At 38.2% G+C, this 18,284-nt stretch overlaps 1 protein-coding gene across 2 annotated transcripts in view; it reads right to left on the reverse strand.

Moving 5' to 3' along the window:
* Positions 1 to 411: 411 nt before the first annotated feature.
* HYCC2 (hyccin PI4KA lipid kinase complex subunit 2) overlaps positions 412 to 18,284 on the reverse strand; it is a 49,878-nt gene continuing 32,005 nt past the window's right edge. The window contains exons 11-13 of one of the 2 annotated variants that reach the window (XM_066553073.1): positions 14,444 to 14,603; positions 13,087 to 13,254; positions 412 to 8,277 (exon numbers count right to left, since the gene is read on the reverse strand). In XM_066553073.1, the coding sequence (XP_066409170.1) occupies positions 7,673 to 8,277; positions 13,087 to 13,254; positions 14,444 to 14,603 (933 nt within the window). In that variant the 3' untranslated portion in view covers positions 412 to 7,672. The remainder of the gene's footprint in view (positions 8,278 to 13,086; positions 13,255 to 14,443; positions 14,604 to 18,284) is intronic. The other variant, XM_066553071.1, reaches the window with a different exon arrangement.

Genomic DNA, 18,284 nt, shown 5'->3' on the forward strand with positions numbered 1-18,284 from the left:
GGCCCCGCCTCACCCCTCTCCCCTCACGGCGCCGCTCCTGCGGGACCGGGGTCCCGCTCGCTCCCCGCGCCCTGGCAGAAGCGGTGGCAGCGGGAGGCGGAACCGGGCTCACGTGCCAGCCCGGGGCCGTCCCCGAGGCAGCCAACCCGGGCCCTGCGCCTTGAGGGACCTGTGCGAGAGCCAACCCGCGCCCTGCTCCCAGCCCGCCTCGGCCGCGGGGCGGGACTTCCGCCGCCGGGCCCGCGCGCGCCCCCCGGCTCGTGCCCGCGGTCGCTGTGGCGACGCGAAGCCGCCGCGAGCCCGTTCCGGAGCAGCGCCGCCCGCCAGAGCCCCCTCACGGCTGCCCTCAGCGCCCGTCCTGCCTGCACCAGCCTCAATCACACCTTTAAAAACCAGCAAGTCACAAAGTAGTCATTTCTGTTCAGAAACAGCACGATATTTATTTAACATCTTTATATATTTATATATATATATATAATTTTTTCTGCATTGCAGATTGTGTCGAGTTTTATACATCTCTATTTACAATGATTTAAAATAATTATATTTCTTCTCTGGCAGGTATTTACAAAGTCAATAGTAACTACATTTCACATTTCAACAAGTCAACAGCATGAACCAGCTCAGTAAGACAGTTAAGATAATGGCTTACATGCACCAATAACATGATCTTCAATACGTGCCTTCTTCAGGACTAAGAATGAAGACTTTCCCTGGTCCCCAGGTTAAAAGACATCATACAGCAGAGGTCACGGTTATTAAAAACCTGTTGGATTTAGTCCTTCACCAGTACCGAATCTCAAAGGTCTGGGGTTCACACCAGCAAGCAGGGCTATGCTGGTCAAGAGGGGCTCACACCACCAAGCCATGTCCTTTTGCCTAGTCTTGTGTCCACAAGAAGTGGGCTACGTGCTGCTTATGCTCCTTCTATGAGATTAAATAATGCTAAAGTAGTAAAAATCCTCAGAAACCTTAGTTCAGAGAAACAAACCTGGTATGAAGAAAAAAGTAAGAAAATAATCTTTTAATCCTCGCAGAATGGTTTTTTTTTTTTTTTGCTAGTAAAACTGAAAGCAAGTCCTGTATTCTTACAAGGACAAAAACAGATCAAAAACCTCATTGTCAAGTACAGGAATTACAAATTTTAAAAATGCAGCATGGCGTATATATCAATTTAGCTGTTGGGGTCTTCTAATAGCAAATAAAAGCTACCATAGTAAATCTAAAATGTATTAAGAGCAGCTGATTATTAAAAATCTTTATTAGCTTTTTCCTGGAATCTTCAATATGAAAAAAGTGTTAAATGACTCTGTTTTATTTAATCATATGGTATTTGTCCATAAATAACCAGCTAGTAATACCCACTCCTAAAGCATGTACTCTGTGCAAGAAAACAGAAGTAATCATTGAACACTGACACACACACACACACATCACACACCCCAGTACTAGGAATCTATTACTATTTTGACATGTTGATTTATCCTGAGTGGTTGTTAACTCACATCTACTGTATACTTGAAGCCACAAAGTTTTTACTACTTGCATTTTTCATAAACTAATAACATGAAATTCTAGCACGACCACAGTAACTGTCTAAACAGAAAGAACAGTGTCAATAGCCAGTATTTGTGTTACTCCCAAGTATTTGTTTTAGAACTAAAGGTAAAAGGTTGCTCTACTTTTTCTGTTTCATGGTCAGTTCTGGGGAGGATGAGGACTCAAAACACATAGGATTCACTACTGATTTGTAAGGAAGTTTCCATGACAAAGCACCATAGAGACACTTTACCAGCAGATACTTCTAAACAGAAATCTCCCCCTGACCATTTTGCCCTCTAAAATCAAAACCTGTGAGAATTCCAAACCACATTTTAAAGCAATTTGAATGTTGACTCCTGAATAGATTATTAATCACTTATTAAAAAGTTGTATCAGAATGCAAAGACAGTCTTCTCTAAAACCGCTTAAACCTTACAGACTGTAAAACACTGGGAGCTCATGCCCAAGTGGCTGCTCAATAAAACTTGATCTCATCACTCTGCTCATCATGCACAAGGTAAAATGTAGGGCAACGTTTTACTGTACGGATACAAAGCTTTAATATACATCTGTTCCCATCAAGCTCCTCACAGGAAAATCTTAAGAATCCTTTATGATAGAAGGGACAATTTATGGACCCATTTTTAATTCAGCTGGTCCCTCAGATACTACCTTTGGTAAAATCTGATGAACACAGTTAAATAAAATTCAGGAAAAGATATAGACCAGAGAAAAATCAGTAAAAGGATGGAATCAAAATTGTATTTTTTTTCTTTTAATCTCAAATACAGATGATTAAAATGGGACAGATTTTTCTTAATCCTTTTCTGAAGCAGTAAGGTACCCTTAAGACTTGCACAGCTTTCTTCTAAACTTTTAATATCACAGGCCTTGACACTTGACAAACCTACTAGCAAGTTTATCTAAAATGGTTGGCAGTTGTCTTAAAATCTTGTTCCAAGATTAATAAAATTTCATAATAACTAGATGGAAAACCTGGTAAGTATCAGTCTTGCAAAATCTACTTACTATTTTCAGGAACAAACCAAGTTGCTCACAGCTCACCATCATCTTCCACCACTGTGGAAGAGGCAGGCAAGTATTTTGTCTCTTCAGCTGGCCATGACAGAAATTCTGATAGACTGATACATGTATTCACTAACACAACACCCATGTCCTGATTTTCTACCCCGAATCATCAACAGAAAACTTTTCAACAGCAAAGTTTATCCAAGTGTCAGTTAGGAAAAAACAAAAATAATGAACAGATATTAAGGCCCATATGCTAGAACCAAATAGCATTTAAAATACTGAAGATAATATAAAATATAAAAAATTATATAAATCAAGAATGTGATGCAAGTACAGAGGATCTGGCTTGTTTGCTTTGCATGCTTGAAAAGGAGTGATATTTTGCAACTTTAGTCCTGCAATTATCCTAAATAAGAAACTGAAATAAAAGAGGTACATTTACTCTTCTGATGAAAACTATTCCTATGATATAAGTATTTGTTACAAATGACATCTAGCTGATGGCTTTAATGTTATGTTAAACATGCCAAGGTAGCAAAATCTTTGGCAGTGAGAGAATTTAAGGATAAGATTATTAGATCTACTAACATCAAAGTAATTTCTTTCATGTGCAGTACATACGTTTCATTCAAACATATTCCACTCTATTTTCCCCACCTCCTCTAGGATTATGAGCACAGTACCCATACTGTACAGCTTGGTTTTTATGATTTTATTCAAAAAGTTATTCTTGATTCTCTCTTAGTCTTCAAATTAATTTAAATTTGTAAGCCAAGATAAACGTGTCTGGTTTGTGACCAAAGTTAAAATGCTGAACACTTAGAGGAGATAGCCATTGGTTCATGATAAAATAGGACAAGTTCAAACTCTTAGGTTAAAATACAGCCATAGCATAGAATTATCTATTCCAAAATTAATTTTTCAAAATATAATTCTCTGAACATGTTATACATTAAATATTGAGGAAAATTTCCCTGGAGCTACAATTTTCCAAGAACACTAATAAACTTCATTAAAGAAGTAAAACAAACCACATAGTATCTGAAGACAAAAAGCAGAGTTGGGGTCACCTTACTGCAGAGTAGCTTTACCACCACTAAGATGCAGGTTTCCCCCTTAATCTTGAAAAATACGTTCCTATTTACATACAGTATACACACAGTTGAGGCAATTGATTGTCAACACGTGACAAATGTATGCACCTACTCACACACAAGTAAACCTCACATGGTGAGAAAAAACCCTGTCCCAGTAAACTCCAGTATTCATAAGTAGTGCAAATAAATACTTTGTCAGAAAATATCTTTTTTTTTTTTCTCACTATATTGATGACTTTAATTACGTTAAAGCTAGCAGGAGTATGTTGGAAATGCATTTAAGACCAACACACTTGCAAACTACAAATACTAGATCTAATGCTTACTGGCTGCAACATGATGTTCAGCATTACAGAATGAAGTATGCTGTTAAAAAACTTCAAATTCACATCAGAAAGGGTGTTCAAAGAAAACTGCATTTAAAATGGACAGTGATACCAAAGAATCCATTTTATAAAATTTTCCAAATGAAAACTAAAGGGATAATACAGAAATTGAAACGGTCATTTTGCAACAATAATTTTAATAGGTATTTTTACTGCATCACTTTGCTCTCTGCTGAATGAAAATATGCTTCACCTTTCAAACACCTTTCAACCAAAAAGCTGCTCACAATAAATCCCTGAAAAGGATAATCAAGCTAGAGTTCACAATTCCAACATTTTGTATTTTCTTAAAATGATAAAGTAAAAAAAATATATTGCAAAATGACAGCATATTGTGATGTGTATCAAGGAACATTTCATTTTTCCCTACTGAAGTATATGGATACATCAGAATATAGAATCTACCCTTCCTCACCTAAGAATTGCATGTATGTGCATGCTTGCACATATATGGAGGGGAAAATCATAGTTTTCTGCTTCTTGTCCTTTTATAATGTTGCAGTTGCACTCAAACAGCGCAGAAATCTAAATCTAGTACCAAATGTTCTAAAAGAAGACAGCAGAGTGAATTTAGGATAAGGAGGTTTGATTTAAGTCTAAACATTTGTCACAGGTGTCAGAAAATTTAAGTATGTTTTGTACTTTGTTTAGTCTTTAGCATATATAATCAGAAACCCAGCAAACTATTCCCTCCACCCATATCCCAAACACTTTAAATTTTATTTCTGTCACAGTACTTTGGGATGCACTGAACATAATGTATAAAGATTTGCTATGATCTTGCCACACCTTAGAGTGCTTTGAAACACAGCAGTAATGATAAACATGATACACAGCACTGCAGAGCCTCCTACTACAGCTGGTTTGGAGATACTTGGGATTACTCCATTGGGAAGGTAAATGTTCAACAGTACTTGGCTGAAAAACAATAAAACAAGCTCCCACAACTGAAACACTGCACTGAAAGGGTAATTTTTGAGAAGTCACAGATGTACCACATCAGCAGATAGAAACCATAATATTTTTAACAGGGATAAATTTGAACTCTATTTAAATAGACTGATATGCAGTAGGTATATATACACAAGAACAAACCAAAATACAATGAATGAAACCAGAAAAAAAGGCACATGATCAAAATGAGAAGTGTAAAAATAATTTAAAAGGTAGTTTGACTGAAGTTTTTGACAATTTGAATTTACACATGTACATTTGACTTCCCTATCTGAAGTCAGTAAAGCCGTCTCACTTTTCTGAAATAGTTTTTGTAGTGTGGGACCCCACAGAAAAAAATTGCTTTTAAAAAAGGTTGTAAAATTTGACCTGATGCCAATTAAGTGCCCTAAAACTTCTGGAGAAGTGCATCTAATGACAAATATAGAAAGTAGAGAACCTTGCTAATGAACAACTATACTTTTTAAAATACTAAAACTAAGTAATTCTTAGAAAATTACCTGACACTCCTGACCTTCTCCTTCCCAAATATTTAAGCAAACTTCCTTTCTGATAGTCTCTACAAAGTATAAACTTGGTACTTCCAGTCATGACTTATCAATTGTCTCCACAAGGAAAATTTTATTTTATAAAGAAGATTTTAACCATATACAGCTTTTGACATTTTTACAGAAATGTAAGCCTTGTAGCTTCATCTCAGCATTGCCTTAGTTCCATTTGTGCATGACTGGTGGTCCTTAAAAACTATTTTCCATTTAGAAACTGTCAGGTTTTCCTTCTGATGAGTCTATTTACTCTTTACCTGAATTTCTACATCAGATGCCACTAAATTCACTTTATGAATGTATGATATGAAGACTAGGCTAGCAAAGTGACTCATCAAACCACAAAAAAAACTTGAAACATTTTAATGAATTTTAATGTAAATTTGGAAAAAAAAATCTATTTTAAATAAAGCTTTAAAAAAATCCCCACCAAAATCAACTATTAGCAATACCACACCATGTCATTCATTGTTCTGAATATCTTAAAGAGTATCATTCAAATGCAGCCTGCTGTTTGTAACTGCTTACATTTATCCTTCACAGTGACAGTGAAACAAAAGTGCCCGCATAAAAATTGTAACTCTTTCCTGAAGGTTTACGGTTTGTAAACTTCCAGGATATCATACAGGACTTGAGCAGAGAGGATGAACTTTCCCCTTTTCTATCAATCCAAAAAGAGATACAGAGAGATGGAGAGAGAATGACAAACATTCTCCAGAGTAACCAGAAATGTGCTTCTAAGCAGTGTCCTCTAACATAAGTACCAGCCAGTGCCCACACACCAGTCATATACATTCGAGGCTTGGCTCAATGGCACGAGTTCTGCATTTTCTAGGGCAGGGCCAATCCACAAAAAATAAGAGTTAAAAAAACTCAAAAGATTATATATACCAAGGCAATGAAGTGTGATCCTTCTGGGGGAAAAAAAAAATGGACTGTCAGTACCCCTTTGCACAAACGGCATTGCTACAAAAGCATTTCACATTGAAACTTCAGTGTTCCTAGCAAAATATTGTCTCTATCCCTGAGACAGCACCTTGAGAGTATGGTCTGTCTGAACTATAGGATTCCTCAAATGACTCCACCACTGAATTCAGGGACATTGAGAAAGTAGCTGAAAGGGGTGGGGGTGTCCCAACAGCCATGGTACAAAAGACAGCAGCCTGAGAAATACTCTTTACCCGAATACACCTTTCAATTCGGTGATCAGCACCTCACAACAAAAACAGCAACAACAAAAATGAAGCAGAGCTAGCCATTATTTCCTGGGGAAGTAGTGTCTCCTTCCCACTTACAAACCAAATTGCTTTAACAGCATGGTGGTGTCTAACTTTTAGTCTAAATGCAGAATGACCCTGTGTCCTGGAGGGGAAGACATGTAACATTACAAATGGCTACAACGCCATTAGAAGTGCATTGTAACCTACATTATCAACCTACAATCCTGTCTCCGAGGGAATACAGCTTCTTAATATGCATGTCTCAGTTGCTGAACATCAAAAGCTTCTGGGATGAGAGACTGGGGGCAGTCAAGAAAAAACTACCCTCATTTAATGAAAAAAGTGCTGTAGGCAGCCAGGAGCAGCAATGACAATCCCCTCCCCAGAATTGATTGCACAGACTCAGAGAGGTCCAAAGTCACACTAGAATCTCTGAGGCACTCCTGGTTCTGAGAAAGACAAGTCAGGATCCAGTAGTCTTTGCAGTACTGTAGACCGAGAAAACAAACCCGTTTCTATTTCTTAACAAAGCCAAAGCATCATCTCATAGGGATCACATTCACCATTTCCGCCGGTGTCTCCAGTCTCACAGTGTTGAAATGGGACTGATCAGCCTACGATGGATTGCACATCACCCAAAGAGAAAGGAAGGCATGGAAAAAGGCGTACAGTACATGATATACTGCTTCACAACCATGTTTACAAGGGGGAAGGAGGATGAAGGTGAGGGAAGAATTATTGCTGTTTCAGTAATACAGTATGATAGCTAAACCAAATGAAACGAGATCACAACAGTCAGTATTTTCACACTGTGGGATGATGGTTCATGTTTTGCCTAAGGATGAACTTGCCAGGGATTAAGGGGGAAGAGGGAATACTAAGGAAGGGAGTCAAAGTTACACCTGGGATATCAGCTGCATATTGAAACTTGGAGATCGAGACTGCTTGGTTAGGGGAGCTCCTGGGGAAAGGAGATCTTTACCTTCCCCAGCTTGGCCTAGCCGGTCCTCCTGTAGACTGATAGTTGAAAACCGATTGGTGTTGCCAGCCGCTAAACTGGTAAAACCCTCTGTGCCAGCTCCAACACTGGAGCCTGCCTGACTGCCATTCACATAGTCAAATGATTTACTGGAGGAAGCACTGGCGGTCCTGATCAGGCCCAGACTGTTGGCTTTTGGCACCACCTGCCCAGCAGGCAGGCTGAGGTGTTTCTTAGTAGGTGTCATCTCAATTACATCTCCATCCAGGTCAGACGATTGGTGCGTGTACTGCTTTCGGGCTACTGAATCCCGAGGGCTCTCATTGGATTTTGCTGCAGAAGAGCTTTCTTTCTCCTTAGCCGAACGCCCACTTGCTGTTTTCCTTAAGCTGCTCTTCTGGGATACAGAGGATACAGGTTTGGTCCCAGCTGGCTGGCTGCTGAGGGAAGCTCCTGATGAAAATCCTTCATCAGCATCATTAAGGTTTACAGACTCCTCTCTTCCATTTACACCTTCAGTATCTATTAAGAAAAAAAGAAGCAACCAAAAAATCCCCAAACCAATCAGAAAACAGAGAATGCATTCAAGTTACATGAAGACAAAGATGTGCACAGAACATCAAAACAAACCTCATTTGCTAATCCGCTTGGATTCCACTTGCCTATTTTTTTTTGGATTCTCAGCCAATTTTCCTGCCATATTTAACAGAGTCTAACAGTAAGTGCTCCCTGAGCTTGATTAGCCTTTCATCTGTAATACTTTTATCAGTCAGAATATTGGTCCCAAACTTTGTCTATAAACAAGAATTGGGCCCTATTTGGCTAATTTGTTTTAGCTTGGTCTGCAGGTACTACTACTACCCATTCTCCTACTACATGCTGTTAAAAAAACCAAACTAAAACAAACCCAGCACCCTTTCAGTCTATTTTTATCCTATTTTGAGGCAAGATCTAAGTATCTCTTTCAGTCAGAGTAAGTACTCGTGAGTGCTCAGTAAGCTTCAGAATTAGGCCACTTCCTAGTCTAACAATCACAATGTTCCAGCAGAGGTAGAAGGCTTCTCTTGTGTGTAGCTCGCACTGTGAACAACGTGACCATACTTTCTATTGGAGATTAACCTAATTCCTAGTTCTCTCTTCTCCAAAATTCAATCCTCCTTGAATTTACAGCAAACCCATCCAGGTATTTCTACCATATTTGCTTTTATCTCAACACCTACATTTTTCAGAGGAAAAAAAAAGGAAACCCTTGCATTAAGAGAAATTAAATCTCTGAAACACTTTATATTATAGAACTGTGCTTTTGACTAGAATCTAAAAGGAAAATAAAAGCATTACAATATTATTTCTTAAATCCTTATTTTTAGGCTTAAAATATGATTAGGGCTGCACACAAATATTTTTTATCTTTTAATCTTATTCCAGCTTTTTTCTAAGCTCCAAGTTCTCAGAAGTTTTTGTTTTAGTAGAAAACTGAGCAGCATTCAAATTTCAAAACTAAAAATGGAGCAACAGTTTTTGCTCTGTGTATCTCATTTCAATAAGAAAAAGGCGTAAATTTTAACCATGTTAGCAAAAAAGGAGTCACTCAGACTACAAGAATTTTGCCTTTCTTTGTAAAAGCAGTAGAGTGTGATTATTTGGAGAAATACAGATCCAGCCCAGCTAAAGCCACTGTGGTGCTCTACTGTTAAAGATTGTTGAACCCACTTGCTGCCAAGCAAAGACATTTAAATCTTTTTTGCAGAATGGGAAAAACATGGCGGCAAGTATTTGAGAGAGTCTAATATTTGAGTGGAAGCTCATTCTCTCATGCTGAGTGTTAGCTAAGGAACATTTTACATCGTGGCAAACAGAACAGACAGAAAGCGCTTTTGGTGTTGTAGCTGCCTCTGTGTAGCAGGAATACAGCCTGATCCCATTTCACACTTCTGAGGTGTAATGCAAACCCAAAACTTTACAGGGAGGTTTCATTACTCTGCTCTACATTTACTACTTCTTTTCAGGAAACTTTGCCCTGGAATTACCATCACTGTGTATCGGCTTACAAAAGATATTTAGACATCTCCAATTCAAACCACTCTCAGCCTCTCTCAAAACAACGCAATGAGAGATGATTCTGTAGTTTTCAATAGTTCTATTTGACTCACTGGCCTCCCAGAAGCAGAAAAATAACATAGTTCATGTTACTGCAGTCCTTCTTCCTCGGTTAAGCCTTTTGCCTTAGAAAAAGAAGGTCCTTAGATCCAGAGCAACTATTAAAATGAAGGCTGTGTTACTTGCTTTAGCTTCCCCTAACCATATTTTAAATGCACGTACCTTCCCCACTTCCTGACCACCTTGTTTGGTAAAACTAGGCCTTCTTCTTCTCCTTGACACATACCTGTCTTTGCTTACACTAGACAGTGATATATTTTATCCACAATCCACACTGACATTCCCCCCTCCAACCTTCCCACACACAATCAAAGTTACTGATAAAAGTCAGACATTACTGGAACATACCAAAAGCAAGACCACTTTTTCAATTAACCAACATTTATGTTTCTTTAATATAACCATGCAAAGCTGGATGAAAGCATATTCAGTTACAAGCAGCAAGAGAAGCAGCTGAAGCCCCCTCTCAAGCCCTTCTTATTCAACATAAAGATGTGGAACTTGTAAGAAGTTGTCTCCAGACAACACTGCTAAGATTTTTATTATTAAAAGAACATCAGTAGTTTTCAAAGTTTATGTTAAAGCATTGCTGAGTAACAGGATGCTGAAGCACATGTCCTATTCAGGGACTGTGAAGCAGTCACACTGAAAAAGTGGCATTTTATGCATAGGAGACTTAAAGATAAGACTGAGAGGGGTTGTTGCAAGCTTTTGGTTGCTGCAACTATACAGAGGCCCAAGCTGCTCAGCAGTGCTCAAAAATGAAGAAGATAGAGAAGATAACATGCAAGAGAGTTTCTTTCTAGTCAGACCCACATACCTACAGAGGTTCCCAATGGGATTAAAGTAATTCAGCAAACACATTCTTTTCCTAATACATATTATTTTTCCTCTAAAAACTGCCCTCAGAAATAATAAAAATGTTTGAGTCCTTACATACTCTGGGAAGGAAAACAGAATGATGTAATGATGAAGTTTTCTCTTTTTTTTGTTTGTTTGGTTTTTTGTTTTGTTTATGTTCCAATAGACCAATAAGAATTTCAAAAGGAAATAAAATCTAAAAATCTACTCCCTTCGAAATGCTCTTTATTTTAAGGCCAAAAGAGAAAGTGACAGTGCAACCCAACAGAAATCATATCCATTGCACTACAGTGTGTATTCAAGACTCCCACTGTTCCTTATCAGAATAAATCTGTCCTCAAATAATTTGCTATTTGTACATATACACAACTAGTACTTTAGATACAGACTCAGTGTTCTCCGCTGACCCAAAATAATGCACAAAACCGCAGCTGCAATCACCCAGAAGCAGAATAGCTTGCACTGCATTACTGAGTTATCCCTGAAGTCTTGTCTCTTTCTACTAAAGGGGTCAAAACACTGATCTGAAGAAGGGGTTTTATACACCTTTTTAAAATGACTTTTAGCATGTTTATCCTTCCTCTACCTGAAGATTGAAAAGTCATTACAAGTGATCAGTCTTTCCTTGTGCTGTTTGACATCAAACTGGTATTTGTAAGAAAGAATTTTCTGGCTGAAGCTTTTTGTGAAATCAGCATTAGAAAACAAACAGAACCCTGGATATACATCCACAATTTTATGTCAATAATCAAGGCAAACTCCTTTCCTTGGCATTCTCCCAGATGCTATCAGCTGGAATACTCAGTTGGATCAAGAATGTAATTATACATTGCTAATGTTACAGAAGTAAATGGTATTCAATCCATTTGTACTGAAGCAGAGAATGTGGAATGATATGGATATATATATCCAATAATATGCCATATTATATCAATGGCTTCAAACAAGACTAAAATGCATCATCTTTATCAACTTCTCTTCCCACTTCCTGTCTGTCCCAGAAAGTTCTCTGCAGCTCAGGACTTCTCTATATCCTTCAAGTCATGCACATGCAAAGAGTTATAAAACAGAGTAAGATCAAGTAGAAAGTGAGTTTAAGAGAAGACAGGATCATTTACTGAGCATGCTCAAATTCACAATGCACCAAGTAGATTAAAAACCTGCACTAAATATTTTTATGCCACTCTCTTCTACTCTTTATTGCTGGATAGCAACTTTGTTTAAGTTTAATGCTTCTGTGATTCTAAAATTAAGTCTCCAAATTCTCTAGATTGTTTCCTGAAAAACAAATCTGAAGAAGAAAAGTAGCCCATATCTGAATGTGCAAATAAATCTTATTCATGATCAACTAATGTCCTTATAGAGGCTGGAAACACCAAAGTTCACATACAGAAGAAGGCTTAAGATAGGAGAGTACTTGAAAATATGTTCAGTTAAATCTGTAAGAAATTAATTCTCATCTCTGAGGAGAAATCATGATTCAAGTTCGGTACTTGAAACTATGTCTTTCATCAAGGAAATCCTCTTTACTCAAAAGTAGAAGAACTTAAATAAAATTCTACCACCTACTCTATCTGCTATTCTTGGCTGCCAAGCAGACCTCTGAAGCCCTACAGCATTTGTGTGGACAGCACAACTAAGAACGAAAGAGTAATGGTTTCTAAAGTTTTTATAATTTCTTCCTGATAACACAAGCACTTTTCTGGTGCTTGTAGAGCAGCCAGTTCTAAATGAGTTGTACAAATATGACATTTCAATGAAAAGATGACTGACAAATAAAACATCAGTAATTGTATACCTGTTTTAGATAGGTTTGACTTTCAATGGCAACAGGAGACTTCATTCTTGAAAACTTAAAAACTGCAGACTAACAAGACACTATTTTAACTAAAATGGAGCCAAATCCATTTATATTCTGTACTGTCTACTTTTCAGTGCTAGATTCATGTTCATCTGGTGCATATTTTTTCTTCTTAATATCAGATTAAACATGCTCAGTAATAGAGACTTTCCAAGCAATCCCAAAGCTCTTGGATATTACCCCTGTCTTTTTCTTTTTTTTTTTTTTTGTGCCATGCCAAGCAGTGTTTCACCACAGATGCAAGCCCCAGGCCAGCCCACATGATAACAAAAGGTAGTTCCTGACCTGATGTTAGGTATATAGGGGATGTGTGTATTGCAAAGAAAGCTAATACACCCTGGGATAGCGGAAACACACACTAGAATGGAAAGAAGTTCTGCTTGGGGATAGGGAGCCAGGATCCTCCTCCAGCAACTGCCTCACTGACTTCTGCCTCCTCATCTCTGTCCTACCCTCTGTTGTGGCTGCTGCCAAGGTGGGCTCCGGGAAGCCATGCTCAGGGGTCCTGCGCAGCAGCACCTCCCCCTCTTGCTCACGTTTGATCCCTAGGTCTGTGCAGCCGTGTTGGATCGGTGAGCCAGGAATGCTTGAGTCAGCCTCGATTGAGAAGTCAAAGCCATCTGGGATTCAACATATAACATTTTAGTGCTTTTCTATTCCTTTCTTGGCATTCCAACCCAGGCAGGGAAAATAGAAAGTTTATGCTGACATGGAACAAACACAAAACACTGCCCATGCGGAGTTAGAAGTGGTGAGAACATCCACAGAAAGGGACAGGTGGGCTGTACTGTAGACCAGAGACCAGCAAATGAGTAGAATGGCTGAATAGAACTACAGTGAAGACAAACACGACGCAGAGTCCTGAAAACAGGAGACAGCTACTTCTTGTCCTGGACATCCTGATTCAGCTGACGACCAGAGGTCATCAAATCCTCTTGCACGTGACCAAGAAGAATAATAAAAAATAAAAGGGGAAAGAAATGTACCACAGGAAAATATGCAATTCCTGTTTGCAGACTTTTTACTCTCAGTTGATTCTTATGTTATTCTCCTTTTTACCTTCATTGATTTATGCAGCTTTTAAAACTAATCTTTTATACATGATGTAACAAAGCTTTAAAAGCAGACAAAGTGATTTCAAAGCAAGTTTTTTGCTACACCTACACTGAAGATGTCATCACATCAAGGTAAAGATCGCTACTTTTTTTTTCTTCATACAGTCAAGCACACTTCCATATAATCTAAGTACACACTGAGGAAAGACTAATTCTAAACTATCCAAACCTATTTTAGAGCTCCCCAATAAACTGGGCCATATGATGGCAGGTGTGATGTTCAGTTTGTCACTCTCCCACTGCCATCAGTAGCTTTAGGCAGCTGGAATCCTATTTAGGTCTGGATGTTAGCATTCATTCCCTGAGCTATTTAAAATGGGAAGCAGTTGAGTTTTAGTGCAGATTAAACAAAGAACTCAAATTCTAAGTCACACTTTATCCCTACAATTTCACACAGTGTTACATGGAGAAAAAAGAAGTCTTAATAAACATTTTCCAGTTTCTCCATTTCCTCATCTACCTCACAGTTTATCACAAAATCGAAACCAAAACAAACACCCAAAATATTCATGTTCATGCAGTGCTCTGAAGATGTAAAGTATTATATACTATTATGGAGTATCACTTTTAAAAACAAACAAACAAAAAGCCCCCCCCTCAATGTTCTGTAAACATTCAAACTCAGAAGCCAGATTACAGTGATGATGATGATTACAGTAGGTAGTAATATGTGCTCCTGGCAGAGAAAGCTCACCTTCTCTCCTCCAGCGATGACGACGGATGGAAGCTGTAGTAATAGCACTCCGAGAAATTCTTGGAACTGTTGGAGTAACTTCTACTTTCAGTACCTTCTGGCCTTCTTGTGATGCATCAGGAGCATCAAAAGGCAGCGAATTCTTCATGGCATTTGCAACCTAAGACAAAAGTAAGATGCTGTACTACTACTGTCCTTGACTGCACTAATGGCAATATTGGATCTCCTGCTGGATACAGAAAGGAGAACAAGTAAGAATTGGTAATTATGTCAGATTCCCCTCAATGACCCCATGCCCAGGATTCAAGTTTGATTACATGGAAAAGCTCATCATAAACCTATTTGCAAAACCAGAGTTAATTTTCTCCATTTTTTTCAGGTAATTAATTTTGTTCTATCTTTGCCATCTGTAGTGACAGATGTTAACAACATATACAGGAAGGTCTCCCTCCAGAAGAGACTGCAATATGACAAGGCAAATACCATTTATGTTTTATGACAAGGGTGTCAATATAACTAAGTCACAGCTCAAGCCAATGCAAACAGCCAGTGGCCTTGTGCCAGGGGGACAGGGCTGATTTCCACCACCCTTTCCCTATAACGCTCCCCATTCCTCCCTAAAAACAAGCCAAACAGAACCTAACCAAGAGGATTAGACTGCAGGTACTTGCAAGATTTATTTAAGGGAAAAAAAATGCAACCTAAGCTATGAACATCAAGTTATTAAAATACAATTAAAATAGGTTTAATAAAGATGAGTGTAATAGCCTATTATAAAGTCAGAAGTTATGTTTTGAGCTTTGAGGAGAAGTGACTTCTTTTGACTTTGATGTTTTAATTGCTTCTTTGAGTTTCCCATAAAATGCTTTTGGGATTAGAGGTTTACTTTAAAAAAGACAAAAACAACTTTCAGCAATGTCTCTTACTTTACAAGTAAATTGTTCAAAAAAAGTGAACTTGTGTACCAGCTCCAGAAAAGCAAACTGCTTCTCTATGGCATATACAATATTCAACAGTAACAAAGCTGATGCACACAAAGTGTTACTTAAAGCTTCAAAATCCCCCCTAAACCACAACCCATAAAATGAACACACCTTGATTTTCCAAAATCTTCTACTCACTGGAGCTGCTACCTTTTTTGAATAGATACTCTTGTCAGTATACAAAAAAAATCTAAAAATCCATAGCAAAAGACTTCTGCACTAAGACAGGAATCGTGACAGAGCATTTCTGCTTGTTGAACCTTTTAACAGCTGGCCCTTTCTAGCAGCACAAACTGTACTTCTGGGGACTGAGGAAAACCATATGGAGACAAAAATCAATGCAACAGTAAATCTTTGAAACAATCTAAACAACCAGTCTGAATGAGTCACAGTCCTTGTCTGACAAAAACACCCTCAAAACCATGATCTTTCAGGATGCAAAAACACTTGCTCACGATGTCTAATCCAGCCCTGAAAAGGCAGGAAAACAAACACACAGCACAATTCAGACTTGGCAAGCCAAGTCTGCAGTTATCAATGACAAAGGAAGGTTGGTTTCAGGCCAGATATCCACTCTTGCCTACCAGAAAGGAGCTCTAAGGAAAGAACATTCAATAAGAGCACTAAGTGCATCAATAAAATACATTGGATAAAGCTGCTGTCACAACAGGGACTTGCTGATCCATGGTTCCTGGACTTGGAAAACCTGTGTGTCTGTGCTCTGAAGACTGGGATTTCTGTGTCTGAAAAGCATGCAGAACGCTTTGTTCAGAGGCAAAGACTGACTGGAACTGGTCTGCTCCCCAGGTCCAAGGTGCTACTAATTCTGACACTTGGTGATTAGTTTGGCTCTGTAGAAACTCAGGTTTCTTGACCAGTACCCAGTGTTTGTTAACAGAAATACTTTTCTTAAGCCAGAAAAGGCTTTTCACTTGTGTTAATTCCTACCCTTTCCACTGCAGTCTCTGTATAAGAATGATTGATAGAAGACCACTTCTACATTACAGATATTTCACAGCTTTCTGATGCTCTTTTTCCACTTGGGTTTTTTTTAAAGCTTAGGGTTTTTTTCTACAGGCAGTAAAACCCTAAGTAAATAAGAGCATGGATCCACTAAATGGTCAAAAATATTTCTCAAAGAAACAAACACAGGGATCATGATGTTCCTCATTTTAATGATGACTGATGGTATTCCCATAACTACACAAATAGGTACCTGAAAACAGGTATCTAAAAATAAACCTAATGTGGGGGTTTGCCTTAATATTAAATAGACTTCAAAGAATTTGCTGCTCTTAGGAAATCCTAGGCAGAAGCTGAACTTAGCAACTTTCCTGTGAAGCTTCCCAGATGATAGTTATTTGGCACTAGTAGTTTTAGGTTTAAAACACAGAATTTTATACTGCTGCTAAATTATACACAACTCGTGAAGAATGCAAGGAGAGCAAAGGGCTCCAATCTTTGAAAATGTCAAATTGCTTGAATAAACAGCATTAGGGAAAAGACATGCAGGTAATTATTTTAATAAAATGGACAATTTCTTCAACCTACTTTTAAAAAAATGCTAGTAAAACAAGACAGGAAGCAGGCAATGATCAGAGTATTTAAAAAAAAACACCTCTCTGAATAGGCCTACATGCATATGCAGGAAAAACCTGACAACCAGGAAGGGGTAAAAATTGGTGATATCATGATGTCACAAACAATGGGATAGAGAATCAATAAGAGCTTTAGAAAAAAAACAAAGACATTCTAGAAGATTCGTACAACTAGAAGTAATCTCTAAGGACAAACTGATTAAAAATGAACAATGAAAACTAAAAATTGTCATATCATCAAGTTCCAGATGCTCCTACACGCTTTTCAAGTGTAGTAGTTTGATAGGATGGCCAATTCAGCAGGTTCAATATTTAATTTAAAACTTTCAATCTGATGGAGTGATGAGTCAGTTCCAAAAGAAACCAACTATTATAATAATTCAATGGATAGCAGGCATTTTAAATGCAGCAGTGTCAGAAAGCCTGTAGATAAATTGTACAGCCAATATTAATACCTTTGGAGAATAATTTTATGCAATTTAGTTCAGAAAAGAGTGATCTCAGATTGCCACATAAAAAGATTTTGCCAATCCGCTCCTTCGTCAGTTATGTAAAAAGCAGTGACATTTTACTGCTGTTAGTTCAGAGGAGGACTAAAGGCTTCTAGCCACAATTCTGATGCAGAAACTGAAACAGCAATCTAATGTACTTTATTCTTCTTAATTTTCCCTCTTCTTTTGATTCTCATTCCTACATCTGACAAAAATTTCTCCTTTCTCTCTTTCAGCCTTCTCATCCTTCCCAATCACATCCACCTGCATCCAGCCCAGTTTCACCACTTTCCCCATTTCTCTTTTTTCGTGATTGGAACAGCAAATACGGTGAAAACTGAAGAAATCCCCACCCCGATGAGAACTACTTCATTTTACTGCTGGTCCTCCAAACAAGGTAAAGATTAGGATTTATGTGACTTTTATCAAACAAAATCTGGCATTGACTCTGAGACTGGAGCTCCTTTTCACTTTCAGCTGCATCCTGCTGTTGCTTTCTCTACTTTGTTATCAGTTAAAATCCACAGCTTATTCTCAACCCTAATGCAGGTCTAGAAGCAAAGAAAACACCTTTTTTGCAACCAATGCCCTGTAACATACAACTATTCAGTTAAGCTTCTTTGAACCACTCATCAGCGGCTTATGTCAAAACAACAAACATTTTGAGCCAACTATAATATATTAGCAAAATCCTAGCTTTCAGTCTCAATGAGTCCTAGAAGATCCCAACACCCTGGCTTAATACTCAGCAGAAAAAGTATGGTATAAA

Source organism: Molothrus aeneus, chromosome 7 (assembly GCF_037042795.1).
Source record: "Molothrus aeneus isolate 106 chromosome 7, BPBGC_Maene_1.0, whole genome shotgun sequence".
In the NCBI taxonomy this organism is placed as follows: Eukaryota; Metazoa; Chordata; class Aves; order Passeriformes; family Icteridae; genus Molothrus; species Molothrus aeneus.